Source organism: Mastomys coucha, unplaced genomic scaffold (genome assembly GCF_008632895.1).
Source record: "Mastomys coucha isolate ucsf_1 unplaced genomic scaffold, UCSF_Mcou_1 pScaffold9, whole genome shotgun sequence".
Classification (NCBI taxonomy): domain Eukaryota; kingdom Metazoa; phylum Chordata; class Mammalia; order Rodentia; family Muridae; genus Mastomys; species Mastomys coucha.
This window is the reverse complement of record NW_022196915.1, coordinates 60040336-60058995: the sequence shown is the minus strand read 5'-3', so window position 1 is coordinate 60058995 and position 18660 is coordinate 60040336. Positions and strand designations below refer to the sequence as shown.

The window sequence follows — 18660 nt, the reverse complement described above, 5'->3', positions numbered from 1 at the left end:
ATATGTGTGTGGTGTGTGTGTGTGTATATATGTGTGTGTGGTGTGAGTGTGTGGTGTGTATGTGTGTGTGTATGTATGTGTATGTGTGTATATGTGTGTGCTGTGTGTGTGTGGTGTGTGTGTGGGGTGTGTGTGTATGAGGTGTGTGTGTGTGTGGTGTGTATGTGTGTGTGTGGTGTGTGTGTGTATGTGTGTGTATGTATGTGTGTGTGTGTGTGTGGTGTGTGTGTGTATGTATGTGTGTATGTGTGTGTGTGTATGTGGTGTGTGTATGTATGTGTGTATGTGTGTGTGTGTGTATGTGGTGTGTGTATATGTGTGTGTGTGTGTGTGTGGTGTGTGTGTGTATGTATGTGTGTATGTGTGTGTGTGTGTGTGTATGTGGTGTGTGTGTGGTGTGTGTGTGTGTGGTGTGTGTGTGTATGTATGTGTGTATGTGTGTGTGTATGTGGTGTATGTATGTGTGTGTGTGTGTGTGGTGTGTGTGTGGTGTGTGTGTGTGTGTGTGTGGTGTGTGTGTGTAGGTAGGCACAGTAGCACTCACAACGACCATGTCTACAGCTCCAAGGACGGCCCTGTTAGCGCTGTGCTAGGGCTAACAGGCCAGGAAAATGCTTGTTGGCAGCACTGGTGATTTTTGTCTTTGTCCTTTTTTTTAAATAGCTTTCTAGTTTGTTTTGTTTTGTTTTACATTATTATTTTTACCAAAACATCTTTTTCTAAGATGATGCTTGCTTTATCCAGCACTATTGAAACCAATAAAAAGATGCTTGTCTGTTTTGGAAACTAATCACGAATAGTCATGGTTTGTCTTTGGTCTCCTTTTCTCATGCCCATCCTGAAACCCTGGAACCATCGCCCTCAATTACTTGACCACAGTCTCAACTAGTGGGTAATCTGTTCCTACCAGACATTTGTGACCTGATTCCCCAGGGGTAGGGGAAAGTCATACTTACACTAAAGGTTGACTGACTGAGAACTTCATGATTGTGGAGTAGAAATGTTGCCAGATCTACAACCAAACTGTCTTTATTTTAAAGCCTTAATAGTCCTTCACTGCTCACCTCTATGTCTGACATAACATTCTTGGGACTACCCAGTAAATTCTCTTTGGAATGTGTATTAACACCTCCCCCTTCCACCAACTCAAAAGCTACAAATACCATCAGATAGTAACTAAAATAGCAAAATATCTTTATTTGTTATAATCCAACCACTCCCACCAATACCTTTGAGAAGTATCTGGTGACTTTTTTATTCTGTAAATATTTGGTGGCATTGCATCCACACTGGAACATGGAACAACCTCCATTTGTGGGCTATGGACACTCATATTGGCTTGAAAATAAACCACCTCATTCCCTCTGAGGCGATGGACACATGAATGAATGTGTTCACTGACAACTAGAGGCACAAACACATCACCTTATGCTGGCTGGCTTGTGCTTCGGTACTTGGGATGACTAGACTCTAGGGATCCAGAGACTGACAACCCAAGTGTGGTGAGGTTGAGCAGGAGGTGTGCGCCTCTCCTGAGTGTCTACTTACAGCTGACTTGCACTTCCAGTGCTGACATGCTCACCAACTGTGATGGAGCTATTCTTGGCTCTACTGAAAACATGATCAGTGGACTGATGATAGTCCGTGAATAGCTAAGCATTTGGAAACCTTTATAACAATCTTATAAAGCATCTTTATGGTGTTAGATAATAAGTTGGAACTGAGTATGTCTAACATTTTATTTTCCAGTAATGACTTTTATTGTAGTCTACTGTATTCTATCATTATTAAAATCAAGACAGACTAAAATTTTAAGTTCTAAATTTTATGAAAAATCTATCAAATTGGTATACAAAATATACACAGAGCATCACTAGGTATGATAGTATAATGTTTCATATGTAAATGCCAGAATGCTTTTCAGCTTGAAACAACATTAAAGTCCTCATGGATGTTGTGTGACACGATTCCTGGAGAGACACAAAGTCTACTCATCCCAGATCACAAACTGCTGACAGACTAAAGTGAGGTTAACACCCAAATTCAACTTAGTGAACCAATGGTTCACTTCCGTGGTTACTTACAGGAGCAAAAATGACTCAAAAACAGCCGCATGGAAGAAAGCTCACCACAGCACGCAACACGGGTGATGGCTCACACAAAGTGGAAACCTGAAGCACATCACAGAGCCTGAGGCACTCACAGCTGGGAGCATCCTTGCCAGGCAGCTCGGCTGCTCTAAGCCTCTTCTAGGCGACTTAGCTGATGATCTGCGTCTGCTGCAGTCCTCACTGCTTACACATGCTGGGGAGGAGACAGCAGGCTGGAGACTCTGGTCAGCTCCAGGCTCCTGAAGCCTCTGAGCTCTTTACTTCCTAAGCTTAAGGAGCTTCCCTGAAAGATAGGCTGTTTGACCTCACCTCAGAACAGTGGTTCTCAACCTTCCTAATGCCGCGACCCTTTAATACAATTCCTCATGCTACAGTGACACCCAAACATAAAATTACTTCAGTTGCTGTCTATAACTATACTTTTGCTACTGTAACTATCTGATATACAGGATATCTGATAAGCAACCCCTGTGAAAAGGTCATTTGACCTCCAAGGGGGCTGTGACCCACAGGTTGAGAATCCCTGCCTTAGCACATCCTGTGTCTTATCAAACTTCCAAGATGAAAGGTTTCTATCTCACAAGAAAACTGCTACACAAACTGGATGGGTCTGGCTTTCCTCTCTCCTTATAGTCTCATCTACTAGCTCTGCTTTCATTAGGACACTGAGAAATCCATCAAAGAAATAGGAATACTAAAACATAAGTAGAATGCGGGGACTCGGGGGACACATAATCTAAAAAAAGAGAAAAAGAACCTATGGAGAGTCTCAGGAACAGAACGGACCAGGAAAAACAGAGATTACCTGCTTGAAGACAATGTACAGGAACTGGTCTTACAAGGGCAGACAGTAATAAGGTACCAGTGGAAATGTCAAGATACATGTGACACTCTAAAGAGACTACATTTATGGCTGGGGCAGAGAAGGAGAAGAACTATCCTAAAGGCTACAGTCATTTTCAAAAGAAATCTAACTGAAGATGTCCCAGTGAGGAAGGAGGTGCCAGGCCATGCCTAGGGCCATTAGGACACCCATCAGAACAGGCCAGAGTGGAGCCTGCCTTTATCGTATTATAGTCAAAACACTTAATGTGCAGAACAACAGAAGTATACTGAAAGCTCCAAGAGAGACACACCAAATCACAGATAAAGGCAGGGTCAGCAGATTAACATTGTATTTCTCAACAGAAACTTTAAAAGTCAAAATGCTTACAATGATGATTTTACACTCTAAGAGACAACTCTGAGTTGTCAACCCAGACTGCTATACCCAGCAAAGCCATCTGTCATAACTGAAGAAAAAATTAAAAATTTCATGATAAAAACAAACTAAATGAATTGTGACCACTAAGCCAACTCTACAGAGGTATTGAAGGAATGCTTAAGACAAGGGGGGAAAAAGATCTACTAGGTCACAAGACATAATAAGCTACACTAAAATTATAGTTAAGTGACAGAACAAAAATAACTACAAAATCAACAAATGATAGGAATCAAATACACTTTTTAGTAACAACTGAGTAGTAATGATCTCAACTCCCCAATCAAAGGCATGAGTAGTATGGTGGGCGATCTTGGTGGTTAACTTGACTATGAAATAATCCACAAGAGAAAGTTACAGACCATAGCACATTGAACCTATCTGGAGTCCTAGAGTTCTTTGATTTTGGGTGACCGAGTACAAGCTAGTGCCTGAGCAACTCTTAGTGCCCAGATCAGGGTGACAGCATTTCTAAAGCCAAAACCACACAGACCACACTACATGAACTTGTAATTGAGGGGCAGAGGGTCTTTGTAATATTAGTTTCAGCAGAACACAGCAGTTTAGTTGATACAAGTATTGGTTAATAGTTCTAGACCTTGGTCAGGGTCATGTTAGGAGACAATCAAGAGATAAAGAGTTAAAGCGAGTACTGGGCAGGGGAGGGGAGGGGAGTGGTGAGGGTATTTAACCAAGACTAAGAATGTATTAAAAAGCCATACAGAAACCCACTACTTTGTAAACTAATTAAAAAATTTTAAAACAAAAAAGGATTTTTTTCCTTGAGGTAGGGTCTCTCTACGTAGTTTTGGTATTTCCTATGTAGACTAGGCTGGCTCCACTGACAGAGATCCTCCTGTATGAGAATAAATGTTAGACAGTGAAGCCAAGCCTGATTTTCAGGACTCGTGCTTCATTACCTCAGCTCTTGTGTGTCACTGTGACACACTGAGAGGATCCAATCCTAGGACTCAGACACATGGCTTTACTGCCCCAGCTCTCCAATGTCCTCTCTCCCCAGGCTGTCACTATAGACACCAGCTACTAAATCAAACACTACTGTCTCATTCACTCAACTCTTTACAATCAAAACTCACATAGCACAAACTTCTAAATCTTATTTTCTTAAAGACTACACATTACAGAAATCTGACAACTGATTACTACACACTTCTCTCACCCCTGTTCCCCATAGGAAGGGGCATGGTTCTCACTGGTTCTCACTATAATCCTTTACTCTTGGCCCCCACTGTTGAATACTTTAAAACTCCGTATTTAAATTTCTCTCTAAATACAATTCCTTACCAGAAAAAAAAACATCTCACCAAAAAAGCCATCAATCAAGAGCTTCCGTGTGCTGCTTGAGCACTGCGTTTGTTTTGGCTCCTCCTTCCCAAGCATGTGCATCTGCTCAAAGCACTATAATGGAGAAGGGTTAGCATCTACTGAGTAGTAGTCAAGTGCCTGCCTGGCACAGGAGGCCATCAATCCTATCCCCAAAGTCACCCACACACACACACTTAAAATGTGCTATATTCTCCAGAGAAACTACAGAAGTATACAGGACTCTACGTTAACTATCAATCTGAGATTTCAGGTGTTAAAAGGGATTTTTAAGTAAGCGATCCACAGGTTATCCCCACTTCATACCACCAGTCAAAGGTACAAATATGCATGTGACAAAAATAGCAGTATGTAGCAGACAGTAGATTTGTAAACAAGACTTCTAAAACTTTAGAGTATGTACTGCCATGTCCAGTTGTATGATCTATAAATTGGCTCCTTAGCCCAATTAATAACATGAATACCTGTTACTTCAAAAGAAAAAAAAAAACATTACTCCAAATTACATTGGGAAACTTTTATTAACTTAAACTGGCATTCTAATTTTGTCCAAGTTCTTCATAAGTGTCTTTTTTATCAGTCTGCATGTGTTTTTACCACCACAGAATCATGAAGACTTGCAGTTATCATTGTCCTGTAATGATTAAAATGATGTTCAAATAATCAGCAAGTTACTTCTCTAAAATACTTAAAAGATATTCTGAGGAGTGCTTCCAAGTTCTGTGTATAAATATTGAGTGATACATTTAAGAGCCATTTGATGCTGAAGATAAATATTTCTTATATAAAACATTTTGTAACATACCATTGTCCTAATGAGGCTGCTATTAGATATATTTTCATACTAAGGAATAAAGCTTTATCTTTGTAGTAATTTTATTTATAGGACTCTTATCAATGAAGAACTTTGTATCCAACACCAGAAAACAGGCATACTGCAAGTGACATTCTGTAGAGGAAGCAAAAAAGATGGCTGCAAGAAAAGAGACCACCGTAAGTTTCTATCAGACATTCTTTATATAAACAGTCCACTCTGAGCAGCAGAATCAAAGGCAGACCAAATAAATGCTTTCAAAGGTATATGTGCCTATGTGGTGATTACATTCTCCATACATTAAAAGAAAAGGGACACTAGGAGAGACCACAGTATAATAAAGAATTATAGCACATTAATACCCGTAGCCATCACCAAGGTCTTGATCATATTGGCAACTGGAACTTCACATCCACGTGGGCTTCTTTGGCTAAGGTCACTATTTCAGAGAGCTTTACAACCTGAAAGAGAGAATAGGGCATACTTGTATGTTCGTAAAAAGGTGAACCATTATAAACCACGGCAAAAGAAGCACAACTGTTTCCATTTAAAACACTAGGTCTATTCTGACATTGCTACAAGTCACAGTACAGTCTAGTAAGAACTGACAAAAGATTATCAAGTTTGACATTCTTCATAACCTATAATTCAATTAAATATATTCTGATAACTTTTATCTTGAAGAACAAACAGGAAGTATCCTTGTAAGACACCCCACAATTCAAAGCATAGCTAAATAAAACCTACCTTGAAAAAGCTTATAAGCTTAATGTATTGGGGTAGAAGTTTAGAAATAAGAATTGCTGGTGTAAGGCAATTTGTGAGGTAACAATAACCAACAAATACTCCAATGCTCTGTATGATATGAGAATATCTACCTGTTTCTGTACGAAATATTATACAAATAAGACATGTCTAAAACCAAAATTCAGTTTCTTTCCAAGGAGAATAGTTACAAAAATATAAAACATTAAAAAAAAACAAAAAAACAGCCTGGAGTTAGAAGTATATGACTTTAAATGAGTGAATTTCGATAGCCAATACTACAGACTAAACTTCCAATTGAGGAGAAAATACAGAGGACAGAAGAACATGCTAAACAGATGATGTTCATGGTTACAATCACTAAACCCAGACTGAGACTGTATAGGACCATAACATAGTACTTGTCAAAAAAACACCAGAGGAGGATTATTTTAAAACAGGAGGGCTATAGCTCAAGAAATATACTTGTATATTACCCAACTGCAGTGCAAACAGTTTGACCACAAGCTTAACAAAGAATCTAGATGGTATAAAATAATTGTTGAATTGTCACAATCAGAACACCTGTATTCCACTTAAATAATAGTAATTTCTTTACATCATCATACTAATTCACCTTCATATACTTGATTGAGAAGTATAAAATGCTGCACATGGGGATTTACTAGCTAATAGATTAGACCAGACTGGGTATAAATTGACCATTATTTAAGATGGATGTATTAGAGGTTCTGAAAAAGAATTTGTAAATCTCACTGCCTACAAACTCTTCTACACTGTCAATTTGAATCTTCCCTCTGTTACGTTGTTTTTAATTTCCCACTTGCTGACTAGTCATCTAGATCCTTGGATACAAAGTCCTGCTTTTCCTTGTAGTATAAGGCTGAGGACAATCTTCATCCCCCACTGCAACTCCATCATAACAGTATGTGTATCTATTGCTGTCACTCCCCAGAATTAAGCCTGCTCTCCTGAAGCACTAATATTACTACTTACCTGGCTCATTTTAGAATTTAAAGGGATCTAGATCCTTTCCACATCACAAATGTGTCCATGGGTCATTAGAGCCCACTTACCATTTTAGCAGCTTCATCCAAATCATCACAAGCAAGGATTTTAAGACCACTGTCTGCTATCAATGCCTTAGCATCATCAACTCGTGTACCTAGAAATAATTTATGAAAATAGAAGCAAATAACTTAAATATGTATACAAAGCACTTAGAATCTTTTTCTCACTAAGAATTTCAGCACAGGAATTTCTACTATTTAACACAAATACTTAATTTAAAAAAAATATTCTAAGAGCTTGGAACTACCTAGTAAAATATTTTGTATTTCCATATCCATGGTAATAAAAGCAAAGTCAGAATCCCAAATAAATCACAAATAAAAAGCACATCACATTACACAAAGCAGAACTTCAAGCATTTTGCCCAATGTAGAAAATTCTTTAAGAGTGGTGGTGGCTCACACCTTTAATCCTGGCAAGGAAAGAGGATATCAGTGAGGTTGAGGCTAGCCTGATCTACAAGTGAGTTCCAAGGCAGCCAGGGCTATTACACAGAGAAACCCTGCCTTGAAAGACAAAAACAAAAACCAATGACAAAATCACATTGTGGTGGTTTGAGTGAGAAATGTCCCCACAGGCTCATGTACTTGAACATTTGGTCCATAGTTGCTGGCACTATCTGAGGAGGTTACAGAACTTTCAAATAGCCTTACTGGAGGAAGTACATCACTAGAGACAGACTATGACAGTTTATGTGTGACTGAGATGTGAATGTCAGCTCCCTGCTCCTCCCCAGTGCCTTTTCCACTGCTGTGGACAGCCTGTCCTCTGGAACTATAAGCCAGAATAAACTGCTCCTTAAAGGCCTCTGATCAGGGTATTTTATCACAGCAACAGGAAAATAACATTTTTCAAGTTTTGTGTTTAATACTTTCCGTGAAAAGATATAGCTATTTGCAAGATCATTTTTTAAATTAACCTTGCACCTTACAACTGCATCATTGAAACAATTAGAAAGAACCAGGATCACCAACACTCACCTTGTAACCGCACCACAACAGGTATTTTGATCTCTAAACCTTTTACTGCCATGACGATTCCTTGTGCAATAACGTCACATCTCATGATTCCTCCAAAAATGTTGACGAGAATAGCCTGCACCTATTAATAAAGAATTAAAGAAATAAGTATTCTCTTCTCCCAAAACAGTGGGATATAAAAACCAATTCCTTGTCAACAATTTCAGATAAAACCATTATTTCCTTTTCTATTTCCCAGTCCACTACCACCAGGACTTACAACCACTAACTTCAATACCTGGCTTATATTTGTTTTCTACTATATTCATATAACACAAGCGCTGTAAGCCAGCCTTCTTCCTACTGAGCAGCACGATCCTCTCAGCTCCTACCTTACAGCACTGTCACAGCAGACATCTCCATTAGCATTCATCCCTACTATTCTCTTCACTCCACCCTACCAATACAACCAATTCTGACACATGCCCTGGTCACAATACCTCACAACTATGTCTCCTCTGGCCACAGCCTCTTTAACTAATCATAGCTCAGTCCTTTACAAGCTGACCCTGCCTATTCTCAAAAGGTCTTCCAGTAGCTCTTTCAGTCTCTATTCTTCTTCTTTAAACTGTCTACCCTGGACATCAACCCCCTCCTGATGTGATCTTACCTCTACCAGTTTACTCTCTCTCTCTTTCAGTGGCTTTTTTAAGAAACTGAGAGGACAAGTTCTAGTTCCTCACCTCCCTAGTTCCTAAGGCCTCAATTTTCCCAAATATGCTGAGGACTTGCAAATATATCTCCAATCGTTATAAGAAGTAAAACATTCTGGGGCGGTTAAGAGTGTCTGCTACTCTTGCAGAGAGCCAGAGTTCAGTTTTCAGCACCCCCATTCAGTGGCTCACAAGCACCAATAACTCCAGTTGTATGAGATCCTTTTCTGGCTTTATGGGCACCCACATGCACACATAGACACACAGACACAGACACACACACACACGAATAACAAGAAAATAATGCTTTTAAAAGTATGTTTATAGCCAATTATTTATGAGGTAGTCACGACTCAAGTTCACCACATCAATTCCAAAATCCTTAACCATTGTTTCTACAATAGGAACCAACACCTACTGTGCTTCATTTTAGCTGAATTTGTAGTTAAAAAAATAATAATAATACATGTAGTAAATAACTTTATAGGATTCCAAGGGAAAGACAGTATAAATCTTTTTTCTTTAATTCTAAACAGGAAGGAGTACTTTTCCAGCTCCTAGTATCTTCTAGCATTTCCTTTTTCCTAAAGTCTAATACCAAAGAACTAACAACATCAATAATATTTATTGATGAGCTAAGTATTCTTGGGTACATATATTTTTACAATTCCAGGCTTCTGCAGTTAAATAATATCACCAAGGTCACTTCCCCTGTGAATAGCTCCCATGCCAGTTCACCAGAGGCATTAATAGTATCTTTATCTAATTTAATCAAATTTCTTCACTGTTTGGTAAATGTCAACATTAATTCCATCAACGGTTCTCCACACACCTCAAATCCTACCACATACGCTCCACCCTTACCTTTTTATCTGAGGTGATGAGTCTAAATGCTTCTGTTACTTGCTGGACTGTGGCACCTCCACCAACATCAAGGAAGTTGGCTGGAGTCCCTCCGTGGAGCTTTATTATATCCATTGTGGCCATAGCCAAGCCAGCACCATTGACTACCAAAAGGGAAAGATGATGTGTGTAAGGAACAAAGAAAATAGATTAAGTTGTACAAAGCCAATATAATGTGAAAATGCACTGGGTACCTAGACATCCTATGTTCCCATCGAGGCCAATATAGTTAATATCTGCATTAGCTGCATCTTTGTCCCTTTCGTCTTCCTGGCTCCAGTCCTGAAGGTCAAAGATCTTCTTCTGGCGATAGGCTGAATTTGAATCAAAATTGATCTTTGCATCCATGCACAACACTTAGGGGGAAAATGAAGAAAATAATCTAAATTTTATGACAGACACAATGAACTAACCAATAAAAACACATTTTAGTATAAAGTAAAAAGCACATTTTAATTGGTTATTTATTCAAAGTATTTTAATTCATGTTAACAATGAATTAAAACTGATTCTCACAGAAAATACAAGAATTTTAAAAACCCTAAAGTTACTTTTTCTGCATCTATCCTAGCACAAAAAGAAAGAGAGAGAGAAAGAGAGAGAGAGAGAGAGAGAGAGAACAAAGGAGGGAGGGAAGGAGAGAGGGAGGGAAGGAGTGAGAAACAGTTCCTCACAGACATGGCACATTCTGCCAGCTTTCCAAGAATGAGCTGGCCCTGTCTGTTCTTAGCTGAAATCCTCCCATGGACCCAGGTACTGCTCCTTACAACTCCAGGAACTGTCTCCTGATCAATCTTAAACCCACCCCAACCCACTGTAACAATGGCTACTTCCCACACACTTGCAAAGCAAAGTCAATACTGATGGAATTTTCTCTCAAACCCACCACCTCCTCCTCACTCTCCTCTGCCTTCCTTAGCAGCAGAAATTCTAAAGACTTGAATTAGGGGAAGTGGAGGTCAGCAAACTATGGCCCATAGACCTGATAACTTTTGTCTATTTCTATTGACTTGTAAACTAAGAACGTAATTCACAGTTTAAAAAAGATAAAGGAGAACAGGGGATTAAAAAATTAAAACTCTGAAACCCAAGATCATGAATGGTTGATAAAGCACAGAATGCTTAGGAACCATTAACCTGTTAAACTAGTTGTCCCAGTGCTCCTATCATCTATTCTTATACCCACTCCAATTAGCTTCTGCTCTTACCACTCAATCAAAAGGGCTTTTTGCTTTTTTCTTGGGAAGAGATGCTTTCTTGGGACCAATGGGGCACAGGTGGAGGGTATTAAAGGAGCTTGCTGCAGTGTTCAGATGAGCTTGCTTCGGTGTTTCTCACCTGCTCCTGGAGTCTGGGTCACTGACTCTGAGCCACCTCACCTCCAACCTCCCAAGGGTAGGTAGGGTCAGGGCACAGGCAGCACATGCCACCACGCCCAACACAAAGCAGCTCTTAGAGGTTGCTTCTCCAACTTCACTGTTCATCAGTTATCCCTTCCTCAGTACAGCGTGTAAACACAGACACACAACTTTGGCACAGGATTCAGAAGCTGAGATTCTTCTCAACTTGGGAGAATAGTTGGGAAAGTTAAAACTCTCAGTTACTGTCTCTAGATCCATCGCACCACCCCTCATTACCTGGCTGTTCAAGTTCAGGGGAAATGCAGGTCTGGACTTGATTTGGGTTGAAAAAACTCTTTTGACAGGCCCCAAAAGAGTAAACCCAGGTGATCAGGTTAGAATTTGCAAATCTAAGATATCAGATGGGCGTTCTGGCAGAAAGTGACTTCAGTCATAGAAATCCTTGTCAGCTGTGAAGGACTTTCCTGGTTTGAATAACTGAGACCACAACCCTCAGTCCCCCCACGGGAGACTGACAACAGAGATAATCAACAAAGACCATCAGCAGAGGGCCTGGTGTGATGGCAGGCACATCTTTACTCTACTGAACTAGAATGTTAGAGTGAGGTGCTTTGGATTGGCACTACTAGGAGGTGTGGCTTTGCTGGAGGACGTGTGTCTCAGTTTCTTCCTGCAGCCTGCCTATCTGAATACAGAGTTCTCCACTCCTTTACGACCCGGTCTGCCTGTGTGCAACCATGCTTCCTGCCATAACAATAATGGACTAAACCTCTGAATTATAAGCCAGTCCTAATTAAATGTTTTCCTTTATAAAAGTTGCTGTGGTCACAGTGTCTCTTCAACAGCAATAGAAACCCTAACCAAGACAAAGACAAATAGGAATTACAATCCTTCATCTTAAGTGTTTATACTTTTATACTTTGTTGTGTTTTAACTGTAACTCTCTAAAAATAGGCTTTTCCTTATCCTTTCTCTAAACCTAATATTCAGTATTTTCTCTACTGTTACTTTTCATAACTCAAGAAGCCTAAAACAGCCAGGCAGTGGTGGTGCACGCCTTTAGTCCTAGCACTTGGGAGGCAGAGGCAGGCGGATTTCTGAGTTCAAGGCCAGCCTGGTCTACAGAGTGAGCTCCAGGACTGCCAGGGCTACACAGAGAAACCCTGTCTCGAAAAACCAAAAAAAAAAAAAAAAAAAAAAAAAAAAAAAAAAAAAAAAAAAAAAAAAAAAAAAAAAAATAGAAAAAAGAAGCCTACAACATATACTTTCCTTTTCATTTACTTTAACCCTTTTATTCTTGTGCCCATTTCTTGTTCAGTTTGCTACTCGAGTGTTTCCTTAGCTCTGGAATAAGAAACTTATGACTGGAGAGGTGATTCAGCAATTAAGAGCACTGACTGTGCTTCCATAAGACCAGATTCAATTCCCAGCTCCCACATGGTGGCTGACAACCTTAGTCTCACTGCACACAAGCATGCAAGTGCAGAGGCAGTGATTAACTCAGTAAATGATCCACCCATCATGTTAATGTTAATAAGGCAAAAATATGACAATTCTTACCTTTCATTTTCTACATGAGTTGCATACTGATGCACTGTTGCATAATTCCTAGATATTTAAATTTATATCATTTATAAAAAAGGCTTAGCACTTTTGATAACTCTCCCTCACTATGAGCACTACATACTTGATGTGACTTCACAGGGGCTGAGAGGAAACCTAAGTACAAAGTACTGTGTCTCGGGAACCTGGTAACTGACCCTGTAGTGGTGAGTTTTGGCTATACATTTTTGTGGGTGAAGTGCATCCAGCCACCTGCCCAGGAACTCTTTGAATGTGCAAATGAAAGGCACACATACATTAGCTTATTTTTGAAATACCTTTGCTAATTCAATGACTGGGCACTCATGTGCCTTCCCTTGCTACTCCAAGCCCCATCTGGGAAGTAGCCAGTGGCCACTTATCCAAATGCTTACATGGCTCGTAGGCTCTCTCTCCTGCAGCTCTCATCTTCCATCTCCCACCACATCCTGGCAATCCCCTCCCTTCCCCCCCCCCTGCATCCTAGCCCTCGAAACTCTAAGGATCCCACCCTGTCTCTCTTTGGCCATGCAATGGGCACTGGCATCTTTATTGATCAATCGAAAACCAACTGGGGACAAGGACCTTTAGCATTTGGACACGCAGATTCCCAAATGAATCAAAGCATTAGAACCAATCTCCAACAGACCCTAACTGGCTAGGATTCTCCAGGCTTGAGTTTACTGCTGCTGTAAATGTACTGAAAAGCTGAAGCCATGAGCTACTTGGGTCTATAAATATCTTACTACTTTCAAGGTAAGGCACAATAAAAGACTTGAAATCCAAACAATATAATTTATAAGGCTATGAAAAAGCTGTCCATTCCTGTGAGAAGCAGTCCAAGTTGTCCTGACTAACACAATCCCAATTCTGCCTCGAATTCGTGATGTAACTCTCTATGTAGTAACAGCTATAAACTACTGAGTCGCAGAGCTCCAGCTCCTAAAGTCCGCTAAGCTTCACTACATTTGGTCTTTGGGGCCCAGACGTATCCTTTGGCAGTTCATTATTTATTAAGAGTATTTAGAATATCTTAGTGTCATAGTTTAACTTCACTTTCCTGATTCTGCATTAGACAACATGACTGAGAATAATCTACTATGAGAAAAAATACTTTTCAGGATTCATCTAACACTTTCTCCTATCAATAAGTATATCATTTACTAGAAACTTCTGGGAGCAAACATCTGAGCTTGCCACGGGTGTGCCTAGAGACCAAAGAAAAACTAGCTGAGAGTGGTAACAGTGGCCTCAATGTCAAAGTGAGATGACCTGCATCCACTCCAATACACCAGAGTTGAGAGCTAAGGTCAAAACGTCAAAGGTTCACTACTATCAAGATTTCCTCTTTATACTCACTTCTCCCTAGAGGGTTGAATAACAAATTATCTGCCTATTAACTGCAGGTATTATAAACACATCATCTCTTGTAGTGAGCTACCCAGGGGAGCAAGTTATCTGCTAATCCAGGGCAGATTCTGTCCTACCGATGTTTAGCATTTGAGTAGGTAGATTATCTAATTGAGTTGGCAGATCCAATTTGACTGAATTCCGGCAGGGAAGAGAAGTAATCACTAAAGGGTCTTTAGGAGATTCTAATGACAATGATGATAAGCTATTTAAGCAAATTCACTTTTTTTCTTTAAGCAAGGGTCTTGCTATGGAGTCTTGCTTGACCTGGAACGCCCCATGTAAGCCAAACTCATCGAGGTCTGCCTGCCTACTCCTTCCAAGAGCTAAAATTGAAGGCAGGGACCACAGTATACCCAGCACTATACACTTTTTATGTTAGCCTGCTTTTAGATATTGTTTTCCCATTACTAAAACAAGTCTTTTAATTCTCCATCTTTCAATTACTCAACTACACAGTCTACTTAAGAAAAATACTTCATCATCATGGTAGATATTTCCTAAAAAACTACACAAAACAGTAATTCTAAATTTAGTTACCAAAATTTCTTTTAAAGACTGCTATGGAATTTTTCCAAACTTATACTATATATTTTATGACAACTGTTTACCAGTTTACAAAAAGATAAATACATTTTAATGAATACTTCTGAAACTAAGTATGTACCTTCTAAAGGAAATCTGTCAATCTATAATGTTAAGCCTATATCCTAAATTGGTCTAAAGTTTCCAGTGGAAATAAGTAAATACACCACTGTAAAAAGAAATGTAGATCTGGTAACAAAGCCCAAATTTAAACTAATCTGTCAAAAAAGCCTTCTCTTTCCCATTTACACTCTGCTTACGATCTTCTGCTCAGCGTGCAGCTACAGCTACAGCTATCTCGGGTCGACCCCTATTCTCATCTCCTGCTCCCAGCACAGCAGTCCCTTCCGAGCAGAAACACACCTGGCATGCAGCTGTGTGGTTATTGAGAACTCAGGTTTGATTCATCACTGGTTTGGGGTTGAAAGCACATCTCTACAACAAGTCACATGTCCTCAGACAAGCCTGGTATCTTGACACTAAGTTTCATAATCTATAAAGGTAGCAATAATATCCAACTCACAGAACTGTCTATATTGAAAAATTAAAGGGGCCCACATTTGTACTTACAACAGAACCTGGCATTGATATGTTCTTGTTAATGAAAAATACATATTTTCAAAAACTCTTTTAACTATACAAACCTAAGTATGCTTAGAATATATGTTAGTGAGGTCAAAATTCAAAACTGTTTAATAACAAAAAGAAGATAAAACATAAAAGGCAAGCTGAAATGCACAAACGGCTTTTTTAACAAAGAAAAATAAAAACAATAGGTAGGATTAAAATCTATAGTAAACTCCAGTCTCCATCTAGTATAAATGGTGGCAAAGATCTCATTCAAAATAGCAACAGTGGCTAGAAAGATGGCTCCATGGGTAAAAGCACTTGCTACACAAGCTGAGACCCAAGCTAAAGTGTTAAAAAAGTTTGGATATGGTTTAAAAGGATTCCCCTACATTTTAGAGGTTCGTCCTGTACTGAGGAGGTGGTAGGACCTTTATTTAAGAGGAAAGGCTACTGCAAACAACCATTTGAGAGTACTGATCCCTGAACGGATTAACATGGCTCTTTTGGGTATGCTGGCTAATTCATATGATAGCAAGCTGTAATAAAAAGAACAAGGGGGCTGGTGAGATGGCTCAGTGGGTAAGAGCACTGACTGCTCTTCTGAAGGTCCTGAGTTCAAATCCCAGCAACCACATGGTGGCTCACAACCACCCGTAATGAGATCTGACGCCCTCTTCTGGTGCATCTAAAGATAGCTACAGTGTACTTAGAATAATAAATCTATCTTTGGGCCGGAGCGAGTAGGAACTGAGCAAGCGGGGCCAACCAGAACGAGTGAGCGAGACCAACCAAAGCGAGCAAGTGGGGTTGACCAGAGCAAGCAGAGGTCCTAAAAGTCAATTCCCAATAGCCAGATGAAGACTCACAACTATCTATGCAGCTACAATGTGTACTATATACATAAAATAAAAAAAGAAAAATAAAAAGAACTAGCCTGCACTCTGGATCTCCTTGGTTTCCTGTCCTCTTGGTGTGACTTGTCAAGTATTCTTATCACTGTAAAACCATCACCCAGAGAGGCTCTCATCAGAAGCCCAAACAGCCGGCCCTAACCAAAACTGTCAACTAAATAATCCTTTCTTCTTCACCTTAATGTGTGGTGCCTCACCTACCGCAGATTAGATCAATTACTCATAACTGAAAGTTCATATTCTGGCCAATGCATCTTCCCATTCCTCACACCTCAAGCCAGGTAAGCGCCCTTCTAACTCTGCCTATATGAACTGAACATAATCTCTTACCTAAGTGAAATCACACAGTTTTCTCTTTCCATGTGTGACTTTTTCACATACTATAGTGCACTCCACATACAAAATAATCACATCTACAAATCAGGTATTTGGGTGTGATGGGTCAGGGTACCAAAGATCAACAGAAAAACAACACTGAATTTAACAATAGTACAAAAAGTACATGCTTTATAAAAGAGGCAGTAAAACCACTGTTAACTTTAAAAACTTAAAACTTTTTATATGAAACAATAAAAAAAGGACACTTTACACATTCATAGTTACTGATCTTAAGGTAGCAGAAAATAATCTCATTACGAAAATAAAAGAAGTAAAAATGAGGTCTAACTAACTGAAAACTAAAAGCTTTAATTTGTTCAAGGCAAGCAAAATTAAACAAATAATATAATTAAGAAAATATTCAGCTCAATGCCAGAAAAGAAGTTAACATACTTAATAAACAAAGAGTCTGTATACCAGGGAGGGTTAAGTAAATAAAGAAAAATACAAAATTCATGGAGCTTGCAATCTTTAAGGAGGTAATTAAGAACATGTTTTCTAACATTTTACATAAAAATGAATAGTTTAAAAGACAACCAGAAATGAGGTCAGAGACATACTAGATGAGGGTAGAGAGGAAGATTTTTAAGGATGAGTAAATATATTCCATTACATTGTTTTAATTTTTGAGTAATATTAAAAATTGATATGAAAATAACCAGAAGTCACCATAGTAGTAAGAACACTAATACCAGCCGGGTACTACAGCAAGGAGATTACAAATTCACAGAAACTGTTACTTGATACGACAGATTCTACAGATGTGATAGAGATGCTGAGATCAGGAATTATCCAAGATTATAGGAACCATAGCATCCATACAAGAGAAAGGCAGAAGACTAGACAAATATACACAGAAGAGAAACAAACAATGTGGCCACAAAGGCAGAGACTGAAATGAAGTGCCTACTGGCCAAGGAACACTACCAGGAAGGGGAGAACTCAAAGGCATAGATTCTTCACTAGAGCCCCTGAACACACGCAGCTCTGCTCACACCTGGAACGTACTGGATAATGATTTTGGACTTCTAGCTTACAATTATGAAGGGGAAAAGTATTTAAAGTGATGGTAATTTCTATCAGCAATAGAAAACTAAGAGTGGTAACAAAGAACATCAACAGAAAACATGTTCAACAAACATGAAAAATATACATTAATAGAAATCAAAGAACTGAATAAATTAGACAAAACACCATTTCTTCATCATCAACTTGAAGATAAAACCTACTATGTTAACTGATGGCAAAAATGCAACAAGACTACTGCCTCCAGATAACAAGTAAAACTTTCAGCTACTTGTCCAGCACTATATCTGCTAGCATGTCACCATGATGAAAATGGACTAAACCTCTAAAACTGTAAGCCAGGTTCAATTAAATTTTTTCCTTTATAAGAGTTGTCATGATCACAGTGTCTCTTCACAGCAATAGAACCCTAACAGAAGTTGGTACCAGGAGTGGGGTATTGCTGTGACAGGCCTGAACATGCTTTTGTTTGGAGAATTGTGAACTTTGGGACATTGGATAAGAAAAGCAATTGAATACTTTGAGTCTTAAAGGGTCATACTATTAAAAGCATAGAAGAACATAGTACTGAGGGTGATTTGAAATATGGGGGGCCTAGCTCAAGAGGTTTCAGAGAAGAATTTTAGTAAGTGGCTTAGAGACTGTTCTAATATTTTGATGAAGAATGTTTCTGCTTTTTGTCCTTGATCAAAAGGTCTGCCTAAAACTAAAGTAAAGAGTTTTGGATTGGCCTTAGGCCAGAGACCCAGGCAGCATCCACCATTTTCTCTCTGGTGAGGTTCTGAGACTGGAGCAGCCAGCCCGGAGGCACCTTAGGCCAGAGACCCGAGCGGGATCCGCCATTTTCTCTCGGGTGAGTTTCTGAGACCTGAGCAGCCAGCCAGGAGCCACAGGCCC

At 39.4% G+C, this 18660-nt stretch overlaps 1 protein-coding gene across 1 annotated transcript in view; it reads right to left on the bottom strand.

Annotated features, from left to right (window-relative positions):
* Positions 1–5218: 5218 nt before the first annotated feature.
* Sucla2 (succinate-CoA ligase ADP-forming beta subunit) overlaps positions 5219–18660 on the bottom strand; it is a 47811-nt gene continuing 34369 nt past the window's right edge. Inside the window, exons 7-12 of the mRNA XM_031361299.1 lie at positions 10136–10297; positions 9903–10045; positions 8347–8467; positions 7372–7460; positions 5893–5991; positions 5219–5689 (exon numbers count right to left, since the gene is read on the bottom strand). Coding sequence (XP_031217159.1) covers positions 5917–5991; positions 7372–7460; positions 8347–8467; positions 9903–10045; positions 10136–10297 — 590 coding nt within the window. The 3' untranslated portion in view covers positions 5219–5689; positions 5893–5916. The remainder of the gene's footprint in view (positions 5690–5892; positions 5992–7371; positions 7461–8346; positions 8468–9902; positions 10046–10135; positions 10298–18660) is intronic.